This window comes from Schistocerca cancellata, chromosome 5 (genome assembly GCF_023864275.1).
Source record: "Schistocerca cancellata isolate TAMUIC-IGC-003103 chromosome 5, iqSchCanc2.1, whole genome shotgun sequence".
NCBI classification, from domain to species: domain Eukaryota; kingdom Metazoa; phylum Arthropoda; class Insecta; order Orthoptera; family Acrididae; genus Schistocerca; species Schistocerca cancellata.
The window spans coordinates 442,276,392-442,297,618 of record NC_064630.1 but is presented as its reverse complement, the minus strand read 5'-3'; the positions used below and the strand labels follow the sequence as shown (position 1 = coordinate 442,297,618).

At 40.6% G+C, this 21,227-nt stretch overlaps 1 protein-coding gene across 9 annotated transcripts in view; it reads right to left on the bottom strand.

Moving 5' to 3' along the window:
* LOC126188976 (glucose transporter type 1) overlaps positions 1-21,227 on the bottom strand; it is a 1,320,264-nt gene that overhangs the window by 101,004 nt on the left and 1,198,033 nt on the right. For all 9 annotated transcript variants that reach the window (XM_049930753.1, XM_049930752.1, XM_049930756.1 and 6 more), the window contains one exon: positions 17,247-17,386. In XM_049930753.1, coding sequence (XP_049786710.1) covers positions 17,247-17,386 — 140 coding nt within the window. The remainder of the gene's footprint in view (positions 1-17,246; positions 17,387-21,227) is intronic.

The window sequence follows — 21,227 nt, the reverse complement described above, 5'->3', positions numbered from 1 at the left end:
TATATTGTATAGGCTCAGTGGACGGCAGAATACCACAGTGTGGGACGAAGGAAGGATAGTGGACAGTACATTTCTCACTTCAGAGCACGATGAGAGGTAGCTGAAACCCTGGTGGAGAATGTAATTCAGTTGCTCCAGTCCTGGGTGGTACTGAGTTACGAGAGGATTGCTCCTCTGTGGCCATACTGGGAGATTTTGGGAGGTGGTACGAGACTGGAAAGGTAAGGCATGAGAGATTTGTTTTTGTACAAGTTTGGGAGCATAGTTGCAGTCTGTGAAAGCTTATATATATCTTTTCTTTGATTTCATTGTGACTTAATGCCAATTTTAGTGAGTTTTCACCTTTAGCTATAGTAAACTGCCTCAGATTTCATCGTTTCCACCTTTTGCATTCATTTCTTCCTTCTCGTGATTTTTCCTGTGTATTTGTGTATATTTTAGTGAATTTTTTGGATGTAATTCTGTTATTTATGTACTTCTTGCATTTTTTCTACCACCATGGATCCTTGCTCACTGCATCTAAGTGAGTACAGAAAAGTTTCCTTATCCCCAGCCAGAACCCAGTCCCACATACTGTTGCTGCATTGTTGCTTGGCTCATGGAATCCTCCCAAATGGACTTACCTTCAAATTACCCATCTCCAGCTGCCATCCCTACTTCCGTAATGACCTCCACCAGCTAAGATTCCACCAAGCCTTAGCCCTCAGCAATATAGTCCTGCAAAATGGTATCAACCAAGCCCATTGCTTGTATCTTCTCCCCATCCACAAAATTCTACTGCTGGGCAACCCCAAATTCCTGGAACCCATAACATACACTGAAATTCTTGCCCTCCAGGAACTACAGCAAAATGCACATTGCCACCTGAAAAATCTCTCAATCCTACTCACTTCCTGCTGGAGTACTGCTGTCCATCACCTCTACAACAACCTCCAAACCACCTCCACGTCCCCTCATAGCTGACAAACCCTGTCTAGCAGACCTACTACACTTACCCCACTCTCCAAAACTCACTCCCACCATCCAGAAACTAAACATACCCAAAACACTGTCCTTAAACTTTCCTCCAAGACCCTTAGCCCCATAGAAATATCAGTCCTTCCCAAAGGCGTCACCTTTCGTCCCCATGCCCAAATTCAATCATGTAGGACGTGTTACAGACATTCTCTCCTTCTCCCAGTCCCTACAGTTGAAACATGTTTTCGCCACCAACCCTACCAATCAGACCGACCAAAGAAAAATGTCAAACCATGCCTAACTCAGTTCACTCCTCCATCCAACTGTGATCCACCCCCTCTGCCCCCAAATCATCCCTGTTAACTTTCAAGAATGCCTTAACCTCAAACCTTGCTTCACCATCATTTCCTCTAATCCCTCAACATGCAAACCAACCTTACATCCACAGAAAGAACCTCAGTCCACCATCTAAAAACTGATCCTGACCTTATAATCCTACCTGCAGACAAAGACTCCACCACTGTAGTTTTAAACCACAAGGCTTACCTAGCAGAAGGACTCTGCCAGTTGTCAGATATTTCCACCTACAAACCTCATCACAGTGTCACCACTCCAGAAATCCAGCAGGATCTCCAGTCGCTACTCAAATCCTTAGGCCCATCCCAGAACCTCTCCCTGGAGTCCATCTCTCTGCTCACCCCAACTTCTCCCCACACTCCTATCGTCTACATGCTTCCTGAAGTCTGTAAACCCAACCACCCAGGACACCCCATTGTGGCTGGCTACTGTGCTCTCACAAAGAGAGTCTCTGCTCTCATAGACCAACACCTTCAAACTATTACCCAGAACCTACCTTCCTATATAAAAGATAGCAACCATTTCCTCCACTGACTTTCCACAGTTCCTGTCCCTTTACCACATGGTGCCCTGCTCATCACTGTTGATGCCACCTCCCTTTACACTAACACCCCCAATGCCCATGGCCTTACCACTATTGAAAGCTACCTTTCCCAATGCCTGACCAATTCCAAACCAATAACCTCCTTCCTTGTTGCCATGACCAACTAGATCCTCACTCGAAAATTATTTCCCTTCGAAGGCATTACCTACAAGCAAATCTGAGGTATGGCTATGGGCACCCACATGGCACCATCTTATGCCAACCTATTCATGGGCCATCAAGAGGAATCTGTCTTACACACCCAGAATCCTAAACCCCTTACCTGGTTCAGATTCACTGTCCAGCAACAGAGGAGCACTCTCTTCTGAACTCAATACCACCCAGGACTGGAGCAACTGAATTACATTCTCCGACAGGGTTTTGACTACCTATCGCCGTGTCCTGAAATGAGAAATGTCCTGCCTACTATTCTTCCCACATCTCCCACAGTGGTATTCCGCTGTCCACCGAACCTACACAATATACTCGTCCATCCCTACACAATCCCTGCTCCCCAACCTTTTACCTCATGGTTCATACCCCTGTAATAATCTAGATGCAAGACCTGTCCCACACATCCACCACCACCACCACCACCACCACCACCACCACCACCACCACCACCACCTACTCCAGTCTGTTAACAGTCATCACCTATACCATCAAAGGCAGGGCTACCTGTGAAACCAGTATTCTCATCTACAAGCTAAGCTGCAACCACTGTGCTGCATTCTATGTGGGATGAAAACCAACAAGCTGTCTGCATGAATGGCCACTGACAAAGTGTGGCCAAGAAACAAGTGGACCACTCTGTTGCCGAGCATGCTGCCAAACATGACATCCTTCATTTCAATGACTGTGTCACAGTCTGTGCTACATGGATCCTTCCCACCAACACCAGATTTTCTGAACTGAGCAGGTGGTAACTTTCCATGCAATACATCTGACATTCCCGTAACCCTCCTAGCCTTAACCTTCGTTAGTCATTGTCCTCACCCATCCTGCCTCACTGTCCCATTCCAGCACTATACAGCCCTCATTTCACCATTGTACAAAGTCTTTACTCCTCTCCTTTTCTGCTACCCTCCCCCACCCTCCTCCCCTGCCCACTGTCTGACCTCCCAACTGCACATAGTTGCCCTATTCTCTCTCCACCTCGTCTCTGCGCACTCCCCAGCAGCACTGCACTGTCCACCCACCACCCCTGCACTATTATTGCTACCCCTCCCCACCCCAGCCTCCTCCTTACTCCCACACCGTCGCCACTCCCGTAGTACAATGGTGCTGCTGCTCGTAGTGTGGCTAAGGTTGCCTGACTGCAGAGTGAGTGTGTGTGTGTGTGTGTGTGTGTGTGTGTGTGTGTGTGTGTGTGTGTGTGTGTGTGTGTTTTGACAAAGGCCTTACAGCCTGAAAGCTTTATTTGTGACAATATTTTTGTTGTGACTATCTGCGATTCAGCATCTTCTTTATATGGTGAGTGGCAACTTTCTTTTTTTGTAATACTGTTACATTCCTTTCTGGATTTTCCATTTTTGAAAAGTGCTTTCTTGCCATTCTTGGCTCCATGTCTGGCAAGATAAGAAGCCTGCTGGAAAGACCCGAAATCAAATTTGTCTTCAGGCCTCTGACAAAAATCTGTCAACTACTGAGACCAGTTAAAGGCACAGCAGGTCTCTGAACACTTGGGGTCTATAAGATGCCCTGCGAGTGTGGCAAGTCTTAGGTCTCACACAGACAGTGCACACTGGGCAACAGTGCATCATCACTACCCCAAGAAAACTACTTTAGCTGTGCCTGCTTAAAAAACCGTCACTGGATAAAATTCAACAAAATATCTGTTGTTGCTTGCATCAATTGCTTCTGGGACTGTTTAATTGAAGAAGCCTTTCAAATGACATTCATCAATAATGCCCTTAATAGAAATGGTGACCTGCAGCTCAGTGCAGCATAGGACCTAGTGATTGCCAAGTTAAAGTGGGCACATCAAATGTTGAGTTAATGTATGCCCATATATGGCAATATCATAAGCACCAGTGATATCAGAGCCAGCAGTCAGCATATGCAAGGGCATACCAGCAGCCAACCTACACTCATACCACTTGACAACAGCCAAGGAGTGCTTGGCAAAAGCTCGTGAAAATTTAATCACTTTATGTGGCTGGAAACCTGAGAACAATGTTACCACTGTGAGACCTTACATTTTTGATGTACCTCACATATTTATCCAAGCTGAGTGGTTGCTGTTAATCTTCTTCTACTGCAAACTGTCACTGAGGTCAAAACACAAGTAGTATTTAGCTGAATAAATAAGGACCAAGAGGACAATAAAATGGAATGAATCTAGAGATTCAGGATTTTTGTGGACAGCAGTGAAATAAGTGTGGGGTAAAATTTTTTACATATAGTAATACATCATGCTCATAAGCATACAAAGATCAACAAAAAGAATATATGACTAGTAGTGAACTGGGACTACAAAAACAACTGAAAGCATAGAGGGATTTAATAAGAGAGAAGGAAGAATGAGAACCACAACAGATGAGAAGAAAGAGCCCAAGGCACACTCCTGAAGACAGAAGAACAAGAGAGAGAATGTCTACAGGAGGGGAAGATCGTAAAGAAATTCTTAAGTCAATATTTTGTAGGTCAGATTTAGCCAAATGTGAGGTATCAGGATCAAAACAATCATGAAAGAATTTCCAATCTGGAAGCAGGACTACAAAACCAATCTGAAACAGTTGCAGCTACAGAGAAGGAAATCTGATCAAGTGCAGATTTATGTAAGAACAAAAATGTGAAAGAACAAGCAGTGTGTAGTGATGCCACCAGTGTCACGAGGACAGCAGCAGAAATAAGCAAGAAATGTAACTGACTCTCTAGCCAAACAATAACGAGAAATGAAATTGTGAAGAAGAACAACAAGATTTAAATTGCTGTGCAGCAATGCATTAAAAAGGAGTTAAAGGCAGAGGCTGCATAGTGTACACAGTGGAACTATAGCTGTAGGATGTCATGACTCTCAGTTAAGTGGAATTTATAAATTTTACCCTGTATTCCTGACACATTTTTGGTACACTTCAAAGGAGGGCACTGTACGTGACAGGGAACAATCACTTTTATATTAACAAAGTTAAAGGGAGAAAGAGCCTGGTTTCACGTGCACATAGCATACATACAGTAAAAGCTACACAGATTCTGAGGCAGCATTCCTGGATGTATACTGAAAGCTAATGTTAACAATGGAATGCCAACCTGGTGTTCCATTGTTTGATGTTGCCTAATGGCTTCTCTTACATACCACTACCCTTTCTTACTGTTCTAGAGCATTACTCTTCCAACCAAAAGTTTCCATTGTTTGATAAAGCTGATGTTAGTAAATGGGCCAAAATACTTGATAGAGAACATTGGCAGGAGGAATGGATGGCAGAAAGAAAAAGAAAGAAAGAAAGAAAGAAAGAAAGAAATAAAGAAAGAAAGAAAGAAGAGAGTAAAACAAGAAGAATGAGGGAAAAGATTCTTTGCAATCTCAAGAAAGTCAGATGTGAGTCAAAGAAGAAAATATACAACATACTCCACAGCAAGTAAAGAAACAGAAGAAAGAAAAAAATGGACAAATCACAAACCTAGTTATACAGCAGAAACAACAAGAATATAGTGATGTTTTTATTTAAAAACTTTATGGGCATGATTTAGCTTATTAACCTTTCAAGTGATAGCTGCAGTGAATTAGGATTAGGAATGCAGCAATGCTAAGTCAAAAAGGACTCTTGTGTGAGGTAGTTGTGCAACAGAAGCAAAGACAAGTAACAATCTGAGTAGGTACAGAAGAGAACTCCCCTACTTGCAACACAGTTGTTATACTGGAGTCAGATGGTACCTCTACACAGGTGTAGGGCAAATCTGCTTGCTTACCTCCCCTGTGGCAGACATAGCCATGAGTGACCAAGTGCAACTTTCATACATGCAGGCTACATAGCTGACCCGTGCTGAAGTGTGTGCCACATTACACTCCAATTTACTCAGCTGGCAATGTTGAACAAATACTACACTCCAGCAGCACCAGTGCATATGCACAGCCACCCCACCCCAATGGATAACAAGATGTCTCATCACACAAAGAAAGTGTGTCTCATTGTCAAAGTGAAGTGTAAAGTATTTCCAATTTCCTTTTTTTACTTTTTATTTTTCAGCAGACTGTTAAAATAACAGTGCGGAGTGGTTTCAGCTCTCTGAGACTGCACTGGAGACATGTGTGCAAGTTGCGTTTGTGTGTGTGTGTGTGTGTGTGTGTGTGTGTGTGTGTGTGTGTGTGTGTGTGTGTGTGTGTGTCTTGCTGACAAAGGCCTTAATGGCTGAAAGTTTTAAGTGTATGAATCTTTTTGTGCCTATCGCGACTCAGCATCTCCACTATATGGTGAGTAGCAACTTTCCTTCTCTGGTAGTGCTAGAGTATGTAAAAATGAGAATTTAAACAAATGAGACAGGGACAAAACTATACAGAGAAAGCATTGGGAGGGAACTCAACTCCTTGCTACTTAAGGCATGCTTGCTAAATGCTGAGCTGAATGCCAAGTCATTACCACCTAATGTGCCTACCAGCACTAAGTAACCTGTGGTTGGGCTTCTCCCTGGGCTGTGATTATCGAAGTGGACTGCCTCAACTTATGCTGAATATTTCTGGAGTATTTTGTGCTATGTCTCCAGATGCTCAAAGATTTGTCTCTGCCGAGATGAACATTATTGTAGAAATAAATTTTAATTTTTGACTGTGCAACTTCTTGGGAGTTTACAGTTGTTACAAATCCAGTGGGAGGTAACTACTGTTTTTCCTTCAATAGTTTCTGATCTGATTCTGATAACCCGTTAAGTTAAAATATACATCAGTGTTTCAGTGTTCTTTTGTAGTTCTTGTTACATTGTATAGTGAATGAAATAATACTAATCATCTCAGATTGTTATCCAATATTGGCAGTACTTGTATACCACATTAAGGATTTTTTAACTTCACTTTTATTGTATCACAAGACTTATTTGTGGCTTCATGAACAGTTTTTCTCTAGACTAATTGCGTCGTTTATCACAAAAAGAGGACATACTGTCAATCTGTTACAAGTACATTATGCAAACAGTACATGGGTGGCACAGTTGTTGCCCTGATGAGAAATTTTGCAATGTATTTCTTGAATTTCCAAAACCTTCTTGTCCACTGAAATGGATGACTTAGTTCTTGCTTGCAGGTACACATATTTTGTAACTTTACCATGACTTTTAAAATAAAGCACAATACTTTGTCCATAGATTGCCACAAAATGTGGCTCTCATCAGTTTATGGAAATGTACAACAACAGTAATTTGTGTGTTTAGTTGTGCAATAAAGCCTTCAATTGCACAGAAATCATAATGTTTGAATACTCTCTGTCAAAATATGGATAATTCCATGTCATAAATAAATGATTCCTTTTTGTTTTTGTCTATCTGACACAGTGTATGTTGCATTTTTACTTTTGTGTACTTCACAAACAAAAGATATCATGCCATTTCACATCTCCAGTCTGCATGTTCACCAGCAGGGTAATTATCTGGAGAGAACCTTCAATGTCTTAAAGTAGATGTGCAAATAGTTTTACACAAAGTCTGTGTGTTTTCCATCCTTTTTTATTGATGCTTTGTGTGGTTGCTGGCGAAATTAAAAATTCATTTTTATTTTGTTTTTATAGTAAAAGACAAAACAGGGTACAACCCAAAACTGTATGCTGCAAGTTTTTATTTTTATCTGGTTTCTCAGCATTATTTCAATTTCCAATAAACCAAGCATCAACACATTCGCAGATTTTTTTATTGTTCATTCATTATAACATTTGGATAATGACTACCCACAATTGTAGACGATCATCACGGTAGCACGGCCAGGTTTTCTGCATACATTTCTACAAGTTCCCTTACCAACAACTATGCAATTGGCATTTTTTGACCTGTTACTGACTTTGTTGAACATGAGAATTTAAAATATACATGTCAGGAACTTGAAAAAAGAACTTTTTATACCATTTCATCATCTCCCGTATTGGTCTGACACAGTTTAGTAGCATACCATAGTCAACTGCTTCCATATTCAAGTTACAATCTACAATGCATTGCAGTTTCTTAAATTTCATTCCAATATTTCTGTCAGTCTATCTCATATCAAGTATTTCTGCACTGTTATATGTAGTCAATATTCACACTTCTTTTTATCAGACGGTTCTATGGAAAGCATGCTCATTTCTGTTTTTTCTTAAGTTTTGGAAAGTTGGAACTGTTGCTATAAATAGTAGCATATGCATTTCTCACAGTTGTGAAGACAGCAAAACCAGTGTGGGCTTGACTAACAATTTTAAACACAAATGATCCACAGTCAAAATAGGGCTACATATGTACTGCCATTATATCACCACTTTTCCACAATTTGAGACACCAAGTTTCTCCTGTTTTATCTATATAAACTATAAAATCTAAGACGGCACTAGTCTGACATTCATGTAACATGCCCTTTTTGTTAAAAACTTACTCCATTTCAATGGAATGCCTTGTCTGAAAGGCTAATGTGTCTTGAATGACATACTTTCATCAATGCAGAGCTTCTGATGCAGGTTAAATCCACAACGGAATCCTGTATGAACCCTACCAAATATGTTTTGGTGTTAAATAATCTGCCTCCTCCATCACTGACAGATTTGTTACTGAAGTTTATCATTTTGCTGACAGCTGGAATATTGTTCTGAACACCTCTGGACCAATATTCACCAATTTTTAGTTTTTTTTCATGGCATGAGAAGCGCTATGAAGTAATACGTTTCTTCATATCCTGTATTTTTCCACATTGATAACTGAGAATGCAATGACTCTGAAGTAGTTTCTGTGATGAATAATTACAACTAGATGGCTTCATCAGCTATAAACATCATCATAACTTAAGTTAAAAATAACATGAAGCTTGACAGAATTCTTGGATCATTCCCTAGTTGAAACTTGTGTCCCAAAAGGAAATCACAAATGTGTGATCAAATGCATGAAAATTATTTTCTTTACAGTTAAATTACTCGCTAAACTGTGCATTCTTCCTAAGCATTCCATTATCACTTTTAGAGTCTTTGGATTCAGAGGACTAGTCAATAACATCTCTTTTTGAAACATAAGACTGCAATGTTACACTTGGTGACAGAGACATCTTAGGGCTGTTGCTTTCTGAACTACTGGAGGGGTTATCAGTTATGTTCAATCAAATAATTCATTCTCAATGTTGCTCTCCAGAAGTACCTCCATGACCTCATCCCTACTGCAACTCTGATGCCTTGACATTATAGAGTGGAGGATGAGAAAAACACTGATGTCTATCATTGTGAACAGTATGACAAAGTGAAATCCAATGTGGCAAAATGAGATCACAACTGCTGAAATATCCAAGCACAACTTAGTGGCCAAAAACAAACAAACATCATCTAAAGAGGCCAGAACTGTGAAAGTCAGTGAGGCTGAAAATCCACTGTATTCTTAAATTTGACAACAGCATGCAGGTACCAGAGTGGGATATGATATACTTATCAGTGCTCAGAGGTCAGCAAGGAGGCATGAATTAACTTTTCAATAGCACCGAAGGAAAACTCAAAGGCTGTGCTTACACACACGAGTAGCATCTGGAGAGCAGCAGAGACAATTTAACTCATCCCATCGGTCAACGAGTTACTGGTTACTTAGATTCAGTATGATCGATTTCTGAAGATTTACTAACTTAGTACCTTCAGGACTGTCAATAAGGCATTCATGCAATTAACTTCTTATAAAAATAATTACCATACCAATCTTTTTACTTATTAATTATTCCTGTTTCATTAGCTGCTACTACTACTTGATGAAGGTACCCTAATTTTCACGTATTACATTGATCTATTTGACACACACGATTACCGTGTTCTTGTAGCTCTTCGGATTATGTTTAAGTGGAGTTGGTGAGTGTAGGAACGTGTGATCAATTGAAGCAAGTAAATCAGCCAAAGTGCTACATGAAAAAGAAGGAGAAAAGCAGCTGTGTTTATTGATCATTGGTCATCGCATATAATTAGTCCAGTGAAGTAAAGAGTTTTGATTTAACTGTTGTCTTCTAAAAGTTTTATGGATCCCATGTTCAAAGTAGTAATGACTGCTCAAGTCCTGCTTCCCCACATTGATACCTTACATTGTGCTATTTAATGACCCTTACTAGTAATAAGGGTCACTGATTTCACGTTCATCATGAACTGTTTTATCCATGTAAGAACCACTGATTCACTCTTCGAATCAACACTGTAGACATCGCAGGTTTTATGTTATCAAGTTGGATCAGTGACCAAGTGTGCATGATTTTAGGTAACAAGTCATGTTTAGCCACACATCATTTCCATAATTCACTAACACATTCCATTCTCCTGTGTCTGCTATGTGACAAGCCAACAAAGATTCATAGTGGTTCTGGTACCTAAAACATTTACAGGTAAGTAGTAATACGCAATGCTACCCACTAATGTATTATTGGAACATGTCATGTATCACTACAGTGGAGAGAACAAAGAAAATGAATGTTTGATGTGACATGTGAGTAATATACATTTTGTTTTACTTTTAATAATGGGAACCATTTACAACCAGTTGCTCACACAGACAGAGCCACTAGCCAGAGTCGCTTAAATTATGAGTACTGTCACCTTTTCAGCCAGAAGCTGCGATATTGGAATACATCATTTTGCAGGTTTGTTACTGCAGTAAGAAAATGATTTGTTTCCAGCTGGAATTTCCTTGTCAAAATTGCACTTACATGGTTCCCAATACAAATCTTCGAAGTGTGTAATTGGAGTTTATAAATACTCCAAATCTTCTAAATCACACAAATGCCCACTGTGTTACAGAATTCTTAACTGAAGTTTCTTTTTCAAAGATCAATCGTGCATCCATACATTTAAATATGCCCCCTGAAAATTCAGTCATGTATTCTTCTGCTTCAGTCTGCTTGTCAAAATGGTTCAAATGGCTCTGAGCACTATGGGACTTAACATCTGAGGTCATCAGTCCCCTAGAACTTAGAATTACTTAAACCTAACTAACCTAAGGACATCACACACATCCGTGCCCGAGGCAAGGTTTGAACCTGCGACTGTAGCGGTTGCACGGTTCCAGACTGAAGCGTCTAGAACTGCTCAGCCACAATGGCCGGCTCTCTGCTTGTCATCTGACATCTTCACAACAATTAATTTCCAGAGTAAATATCTTTAAGTTACTTCTCACATTCCATAATTTCTTCCCCTTTACCAATAAAAATAATTCTTTGCCATGTTACCCCATTTTCAACTTGTAGATGCAACTATCCTTTCTTGTATAAAATTATGGGAGAATTGCTGAAGTAATTACCTGTAGGAGAAGTGTCAGTTCTGCTGATGGGCACACAAACTACCTTACATCTCGGAACTAATAGACACTTCCTCAGGAGTGGGAGAGAGGACATCCTTCATCATGGTATTTTAGTGACCTGAACTTCTATTTTAATCTCCCCAATCTACACCACCTCCACCTCCACCTACTCCTCCTGTCCCCCCCCCCCCTTGCCCCCCCCCCCTCTCTCTCTCTCTCTCTCTCTCTCTCTCTCTCATAATGGAACAATTAGTTCCAAAAGATAGGCTAGCACATATACTTCTCTACAAGTCTCAGCCACAGTGCCATTGCTCCTCGAAATAAGTACGAGCCAGCAATTCTGCCTCACAGTTTTACAACTTCTCAAGTTCAGAAATTGTGCACCTCCTAATATTTTGCTGGATTGCTTTACCCATCAAGGAAGTTCAGGTAAACATATCCTTCAAAATTATCAAACATTCACGCCGACTACTTCAACATTGGAGTTCCTCTTCTGCCTTACAACTGTTACTTTAAACACATGTCCCAATAACTGTAAACTGATATTAGCCTCCCCCTACTCTTCAGACATAAAGCTACTCACAACAACCTGCGCACAGCAATGAATTTGTCTTGGAAGACCTTTATGTCCTGCTCTATTATTTATACACCCTGAGGCCATCCTTCATTTGCAAAGCAAACAATTTGAAGCAAGATTTAGCTACCCACTTTTTTAGAATTTTTTGGTAATAAACCTAACAGTAAAACTTAGTTTTGTCCAAGATCCCAAATTCATCTACACATCTACCACACTCCTTCAAGATATTCAACTTTTACTACACCCACTATGTCTTTCATTACGTGGCTCTACAGCATGGCCTCAAATTAAGTCTTTATCTGACAAAAAAAGAACTGCAATTAGGTGAAGCTTCTGAGTTAACATTGGTGAAAAAACCTTGGTTCTGATAGCTGACAATTTTAACACATTTTTCAACATCTGCTGGTGCCTAGTAAGTACATATTTTTTCTATATTTATTTGATTGGAGTTTAATTCCATCAGTTGAACATGTTTACCTACTTTAATACAACAATTCTTCATTTCAGTGTCACAGTACTCCTACTATACTTCATTTATTGTCATCTGATGTAATTTAAATACACTGGGAGAAAAATGGGGGAGGTGGGGTGTTCAACTGACTAGAGTTCTTGTGATCTTGCCCACCAGGGCAATAATTGCACATTATGAGGAGTGTGCTGCAATGCAGCAGCCACATGTGGGCAAACATTGTCCTGCTTAAAAAGCACATCATATTTCTGTTGAAGAAATCGCAGTAGCCCACTGTGCAATGCAGTGGGCACCCTACATAAAAACCAAATGTGACGATGAGTTGCAACCGATAGCCCCTCCCGTACCATGAAGCCTAGGACAACACTTGTGTGTCGTGGGTGAGTACACTTGGGCAAGTCAGGTCTACACTATACACGTGTACGTCCATCACTCGCATACAGACAGAACCTGTTCTCATCACTGATGACAAAAGCGTCATTCCACTCTCCAGTCAATTCTTTCATGACACCAGAGTAGCCATGCTTTGCAGTGGCATAGTGTCAGTGTTAGTCTGGGCAGAGAGACATGATATTTCTGCTACAAGCAAACAGTTCCCAATGCTCCATGGTGAAGGTAACATGTGTCTGGATTTCCTCCCTGGATGAAGTTCAGTTGCCAACTGCTGCACAATGCTTCTAACCTGAGGTGCTCTGTGCTACACAAACATCAAGAACCTGGTCTATGGGTGTGAGAATCTTCACAGACCACTACTGAAGGCGATGGCACACGCCCCATACAATGTGCCCAACATCTGCAGCAACCAATCAACAGTCTATTGAACTCCCTGCAGGGCCATAATGCAACTCCGTTCAAATGACTGAAGTTGTTCAATAGGAGTATGTACTCAATGGTGGGGCACAGTTGTACGGTAGAATGAATGTTGCAGACATTGTTCACCTCTAAACCCAGTATAGTTACTGCTGGCAAGGTAAATTCAGAGGTTACACAGACAGGTCTCCCGAGTGCCATCTGATCACTGATGAGCATGAAAAATGAATCAATAACACTACAGTTCCTCAGTAAGCACATGTTATACCCTGGTGCCACTGAACAAAACCTCTGAGAATATTGTATTTTTTCCCCAGCAGTGTATGCACATTATTGCATGAAGAAGCTGTAATTTCACCTGCACTCACAGAATGATTTCTCAAGAAACTTACATAGTGCCAGTAGGATGCTCAATGCCACGAGTATAGTTAGCAGATGGACCAGGGAGGGGAAGGCAGGTTTGTGTTGTGTGGGGTGAGTACAGGTAAAGGAAGGAAGGAGGAAGGAAGGAGGAAAGAAGATGTGTTAAGATGGATAGTTAGCAGCCTGGGGAGAGAAAGTCAGTTTGCTGGCTTGGAAAGTGGGAGGAAGATGTGGCAGGTGCACAGGCTATGCATTTGATGCTTGGGTGTCTTAGCCAGAGGAAAGGGAAGCTGTTGGTGGAGAGTGTGGGGACAGTTGGCTAATGGAGATTGAGGCCATGGTTGTTTCGGGAGTGTAGGATATGTCTGAAGGATAACTCCATCTGTGTAGTCCAAAAAAGCTTGTGATGGAAGGTAGGATCCAAATGGACCGGGTCTTGAAGCAGCCTCCAAAATTGTGCATGCTGTGTTCAATTTCATATTGTGCCACAAGATGGTCTATTTTATTCTTGACCCCAGTTTGATTGTGGCCATTCATTCGAGTGAATGGCTGGTTGGTTGTTTGTTGTACTGGTTTAAAAAGCTGTGCATGGATTGCTGCAGAGTTGCTGTGTGACGTGGCTGCTTTCACAGGTGAAGATGGGTGGGAACGATCTCGGGTAGGATATTCCTCATTTCAAGGCATGATGATAGATAATCATAACTCTGAGGAAGGATATGGTTCAGTTTTCCAGTCCAGAGTGATATTGGGTGACAAGAGGACACTCCTTTGTAGCTGATTCTTGGAGGCAGTGGGAGAATTTGGGTAAGTGTGTGAAGATATGGCACACAAAGTCTGTTTGTGGACCAGTTTGAGAGGTAGAGTCAGTCTGTGAAGGCCCTCATGAGACATTCAGCATACTGAGCACAGGAATTCTCATCCTAGTGCAGATACCCTGTCCATGGGTTGCCAGGCTGTATGAAGGGGATTTTTTGGGGTGGAAATGATGACAGCAGTCGAAAAGCAGGTACTGCTGGTGGTTAATGGCGGGTGGAGCCATCAGAGAGGTGGAGGTCAATGTCCAGGAAGGTAGTATGTTCACTTGAGAAGGAACAGGTGAAGCAAATGGGAGAAAAAATTTTGAGATTGTGTCAAGATCATGAATCCTTGGGCGCTCACGTGGTATCCTCCGATGCCAACCTTTCTCTGGGCTATTTAGACCAATTGTTCCTACCCTCCTGAAACCACTAAGCTCCTTTTCTGGTTCAGGTTCATTTATGATATCTTCGTGAACTGGACTCTGGCCCAGGAAACCATATCCCCATTCCATCACAGTTTCAACAACTTCTCCTCAAGCGAATGACCCACCTTCCTGGATGTTTACCTCCACCTCTGATGGCTCCATCTACACCTCTGCCCTATTAAACCCACTGACCACAAACAGCACCTGCATTTGACAGCTGTCATCTCTCACACACCAAAAAATCCCTCCCATACAGCCTGGGCACCTGTAACTAACCTAAGGACATCACACACATCCATGCCTGAGGCAGGATTCGAACCTGCGACCGTAGCGGTCGCGCGGTTCCAGACTGTAGCGCCTAGAACCGGTCAGCCACCGCGGCTGGCTACAACATCCGCACATACCCCTAATCCTCTCACCACTGCCAAGAACTGGTTACAAAGTAGTGCATCTCGCACCACCCAGTATCACCCAGAACAGTAACAACTGAAACATATCCTTCATGGGGGGGTCAGATTCATGTCATCGTTGCCTGAAATGAGGAACATCCTACCCATGATTCTTCCCACGCATCTTAAAGTGGTATTCCACCACCAATCCAATCCACACAACATCCTAGTTTATTGCTAAGCCACTCTCAATCCCAATCCCTTGCCAGAGGGATCATTTCCAAATGGTAGATCCAAGTGGTAGATCCAGGTGCAAGATCTGCCCAATGGTGCCACCCAGCACTTCCTGCTCCAAGCCTGGCACAGTCTTATCCTACTCCATCAGAGGCCAGGCTACATGTGAAAGCAGCCATGTTATATAGCAGCTCTTTGCAGCAATCACTGTACAGCTTTTTATCTCAGTATGACAACCAACCACCAAAATGAATGACCACTGCCAACCTGAGGCCAAGAACAAAACACACCGAGTAGCACAAAATGCAGCTGAGCACAAAATGCTCAAATTCAATGGCTGCTTTAAAACATGGACCATCTGTATCCTTCCCTCTGCCACAACCAACAGCTTCCCCTTCTTCTAAATTATCACACCCTCCCAGTTCATCTCTTCATGTCACCTTCATTAACCACTGCACCAGAATGGCTCCAGTACCTATGTCTCAAATGTCTAGCCTGTGCACCTGCCACCTTCCCCTCCTGCATTCTTAGCCAGCAAAGAGGCTGTCTCCCTCAAAGCCAATAGCAACCCACCCCTAATCCCTCTTTCTGTCTCCTGCATCCCTCTCCCTTGCCACCCCATCCAATACAATTCCCCACTTCACCCTTGTCCACAAACAGAACTGCGCTCCTGGCATTTTGTGTCCAGCAGGCACTACATAAGGGCATGTGCATGTGTGCGTGTACTCTAGCTCACAAAAGGGTTTATTCCAAAAGCTAGAAACTCTTTGTTCTTTTTCTGGTGTACCTGTTGACAACACCATGCTGTTGCTTTTCAGTGAATGTTCTCCTTTATTTCTAATGTATTTAACTCCCCAGTACTATCACACACTGAATAGTGACAGCCATTAATCACTCTCATAATGTTAAAGAACTGATGATTGTGGTATCTTATACAGCATCCTTTCTGGTAGGCCAAAATATACTACCTCTCTTTACTCAGCTTTCACCCTTACAGTTCCAAGTGCACCTTAGTCGTTAACCGAAGACCCTAATCATTGCCAGTAATATGCTTCACATATTTTTAGCAACATTTCAATAGATTGCATTCTACTGAAGGCTTTTTTTCAAATAACTGAAATATTGCTTTGTTCGCATCATCCACCTTTACCCTTGTATCAAAATATGTAATTCATTCCATGTGAAAGACAGAAACGTTTCATTCTCTGAAACTCAGTAGTATCATTGGAACTATAGCAATTAAATTGTTACCCAAGCTGATTTTTTTCTTGTTTAAAAAGATCAGCTCACCCCACTCCATTCCACTCGTCTTCTCTTCTCCCCCCCCCCCCCTTTCTCCTTCCCTCCCCCCACCTCTCACCATCTACCACCTAAATCCATCTTGATAAGTTTTTCTCAAAAAGTTCACTATTTACATCTGTGCTTGCTTTGACAATAACAGCATCTGAGTAGTAATTCCCAGGTATACTTGACTACTACCTAAATAATTCCATTTTTATGTCACTTTATTGATGTTACAGCACTGTTGAACTCTTAAATTTTGCTTAATTCTCTAGGCATTGTTTCTCTAATGTTTTCCCATTCTCTTCTAGTAATGAACCTGATACTAACAATATTAAAGTGTAACATCTTTTGTAACTGTTACATCTTACATACATGGACCCCAGTCCTCTGAAATAGTAAATTATACAGCATGTCATGAAAAAAATTAAGATAATGTCTTTTCAGTCTTACTTTCAATGTCTACATGCACAAATGCTGAAACAGAATATCTTTTAAGAATGACATCAGCTTGTACTGGTACTACTCAATAGAAATTACTAAAGCATTAAGTAATTTGAAAAGCATCCTCAATAAAAAACCCTTACCTTCCATTCCCATGTCTGAAAAGAGCCAAGATCTCTTCAAAAGTCTTGTTCTTAGTTTCTGGAACCTTCTTGTACGTAAATGTCCAGAAGATGGCCAGGAAAACGCTGAATGGGAGGAAAGTGTAGTTCTCCAGCGCATTCTAGTGAAAAATAAATAATACAAAAACATTACTTATTAATAAACAAATGTGGCCATTAAACAGCTGTTTAATTATAGTAGGACTCTTCTGGTATAATGTAAATACTTCAGGAGTGAAGGAGACCACTCACTGACAAGCAGAAACATCAAGTCCTTGACAGGTACAGGTACAGGTGTACACACACACACACACACACACACACACACACACACACACACACACACACAGAGAGAGAGAGAGAGAGAGAGAGAGAGAGAGAGAGAGAGACTGGTAGTTTATTAGAGGTTATCGGTTATCTATGGTGACAATGATGACACCTGGAGGAGGGGAAAAGAGTGTACAACTGGTAATGGGTAAGATATCAAAGACAAGGCACATAGGGAGACAATTTAAGTCATCAGAGGGGAAGGGAAGAGGCTTTCAGTGGCCACAGCAAAATGAGGACTGAATAAAGTGGTCCTAGTTGAACAACTGAGGGAGAGGAACATGAAAGAGAGAGAGAGAGAGAGAGAGAGAGAGAGAGAGAGAGAGAGAGAGAGAGGGGGGGGGGCAAAAGGGGATGGGAGGGGAGGGGATAGAGTACATTGTGGGGTTAGGGAGGAATGAAGTGGAAAGTGACCCCCTCAGAAGGATGGTGATAAGCATATATTTGAATGGGAGGATTGTGAGAATATAAGTTGTGTTTGAAGAGAACATGGATGGAAGTGACACAGGGATCCACATGGCTTTGGTACTGAAGAAGCTGTTAAAACCACTGTACATCACAGTGTATTTAGCAACTACAGGAACTGTGATCAGATAGCCACAGTAATTTTTACAGTCAGATAGCTGGTTAATTGTCAAAGCGATACAGAATGCTGCACAGTAACTAACACAGGTGTTATATAACATGGCTACTTTGACACACGTCCTGAACTTTTTCAGGATACAAAATGCCCATGACTGGACTGCAGTAGTAAATGGCAGGTGCTGTTTGGGGGCAGGGGTGGCACCTGCATCATCTGCTGGGGAATGCGCCATTAGATTCAATTTTGTGAATAGGATACTGCATAGGTTGTATGGGTAATGCAATACTGGTTTTATGATGTATGGAATTCACCTCCCTCATCCCTGTACTGTGTAAGAAATGTTGCTTTGTCTTTTGCACATCCATCAGCATTTTCAGAACAAAAGGGGAACACAATTTGTGAAAATTTAAGCTTTTTGTGGTAATCTCATGCAAAACAGTTTTTTAAATTTGTGGAAACTCATCACAAAGCAGTTATATTGTGTACTGTTTGTTTTTGAAAACTTTCTTAGCCAAATCATAATTGACAATAGAAGGCTGTCCACTCCATGCTTTATCATGAACAATGGTTCATCCAGCATTGAACTGTATGAGAAACACTCTCACCAACACGTCAGTCATTACAGTTTTGCCACATATCTCTACAAGCTGACGATGAATTTCAGCTGGTTTAACATTCTTTGAATTCAAAAACTGTATTATAGAATGCATTTTACATTCGGCAGGCTCAGGGATTGTCTGAAACATTTTGAATGATCACTACCAAATGTGAACACAACACAATCTGGCTGTAATGGCACCAGTGGAAAGGCAATGAACCATAGAGATGAGTGTGAATGTGCAGAACTGAAACACTAGTGCTTTGAAGGAGGTAGAACGACACGATACTTACTTTCTGGACATGCCTTGTATTTATATTTGGGATAACAGTTGGGATGAACAGTTCTGTTTATGTCATCACACATATATGTATCTTACATCTGCATTAAAAGATGTCATACATGTAACTACACTTTACAGTATTACATTAATGTATATGCGTAACACATATTTTTATTGACTGTGGTACCTTCATTATTCAGCATGATGTGATCAACATGACAACACTATTGTATACACTAAGAACTATTTTTATTGTTGAGTCACAGTGTGTGTCATGCTGGCTTATCTATTGTAGTTGTTATTGTAATTTTGACAGATGTAGATGCAAAGAAATTTTTTATAAACTCTTACATAATTCTGATATATTCAGTTTACTTTGAAATTGTATTAGTATCACTGACACAGTGTTCCATCACACCACAGTTGTACAATAAATATTCGTTCCCTTTTCAGCACTATCTAAGAGGAAACATTCCATTTAATCCATATTTCAATGGAATCCACACATGATAGTTTTGTTAAGCTGTTACAAATTTCAATGTATAATTTGTGGTGTGCAAAAATGCAAGAATTTAAGGAGATGCTACCTAATAAACTGAAACAACCAGAGGTTGTAGAGGGTTCCAGGGGGAGCATTAGGAAACAACTGACAAGAACAGGGGAAAGGAATATAGATGAAGAATGGATAGCTTTGAGAGATGAAATAGTGAAGGCAGCAGAGGATCAAGTAGGTAAAGAGACAAGGGCTAGTAGAAATCCTTGGGCAACACGAGAGATATTGAATTTAATTGATGAAGGGACAAAATATAAAAATGCAGTAAAAGAAGCAGGCGAAAGGGAACACAAATGACTAAAAAATGAGATTGACAGGAAGTGCAAAATGACTAAACAGGAATGGCTAGAGAACTAATGTAAGGATGTAGAAGCATATATCACTAGGGCTAAGATAGAAATTGTCTACAGGAAAATTAAAGAGACATTTGGAGAAAAGAGAACCACTTGTATGAATATCAAGAGCTCAGATGGAAAACCAGTCCTGAACAAAGAAGGGAAAGCAGAAAGGTGGAAGGAGTATGTAGAGGGTCTATACAAGGGAGATGCACTTGAGAGTAATATTATGGAAATGCAAGAGGAAGTATTTATTTATTTATTTATTTATTTATTTATTTATTTACTTATTTATTCTCTGCCCATGGACTCCAGCTGAAAATCCAGCTGAGAGTATTGGGCATGTCATACAATAGGCTATTAACATCAAACTTGATTTCATTATATATAAATGAAACAAATAATTAAACAGAAATAGACTATAAGCATACAAAGGTACTACATGTTTCACATTATATATACACACACAAATCCAAACAACATACAAAAATGATAATTTTTGAAGATACATTTCAGTAATGATATAACATATTTAAACACCATCTTAGTATTCACTCAAACTGTATATACATTTCTCTGTGAGATATAGTTTCAAATGATTTTTAAAACATTTTAGGTCTGTTTCTTTTTTAATTATTTTGGTATATGTACAGTGAATATACTGTCGTAATATTATAGTGTACAAAAGCTTGCCTACAGGTCTGTCTTGGTGGTATTTTTGCAATGCATCTCACTGCCCTTTTCTGAATTGTGAATATTCTTTTTAAGTAGCCAGCTTGCACGATGAAGATCTGTTTGTTTATCTTTTACACAGTGCATCTATATGCTCCCCCCATGCCAAATGTTTGTCTATTATAGTTCCTAGAAAGTTTGTGCTGGTTACTTCTTTAATAGTCTTTCCATTTATATTAACAATTATAGTATAATTTTCACTATGCATGGTCTGAAATACTACATTCATTGTTTTAGACTGATTCATAAACAGGTTGTTTTGTGTTAAATATTTATTTACATTTTCGATATTCAGGAGTGCTTCCTTCTCAAGCTCCTCCTTTGTGTCAGCTGTGCAACTGATTGTTGTGTCATCAGCATACATTATAAGATCCTGATTTATGTATCTAGGGAAGTCATTTACATAGATTACAAATAGTATTGGCCCTAGCACCGACCCTTGCAGCACACCGTGTTTAACTGTTTGCAATTCTGATCTGTAGTTTGTTATATTTCCCCCACTAGTATTTCTGATTTCCATGCATTGTTTCCTATTTGTAATGTATGATTTAA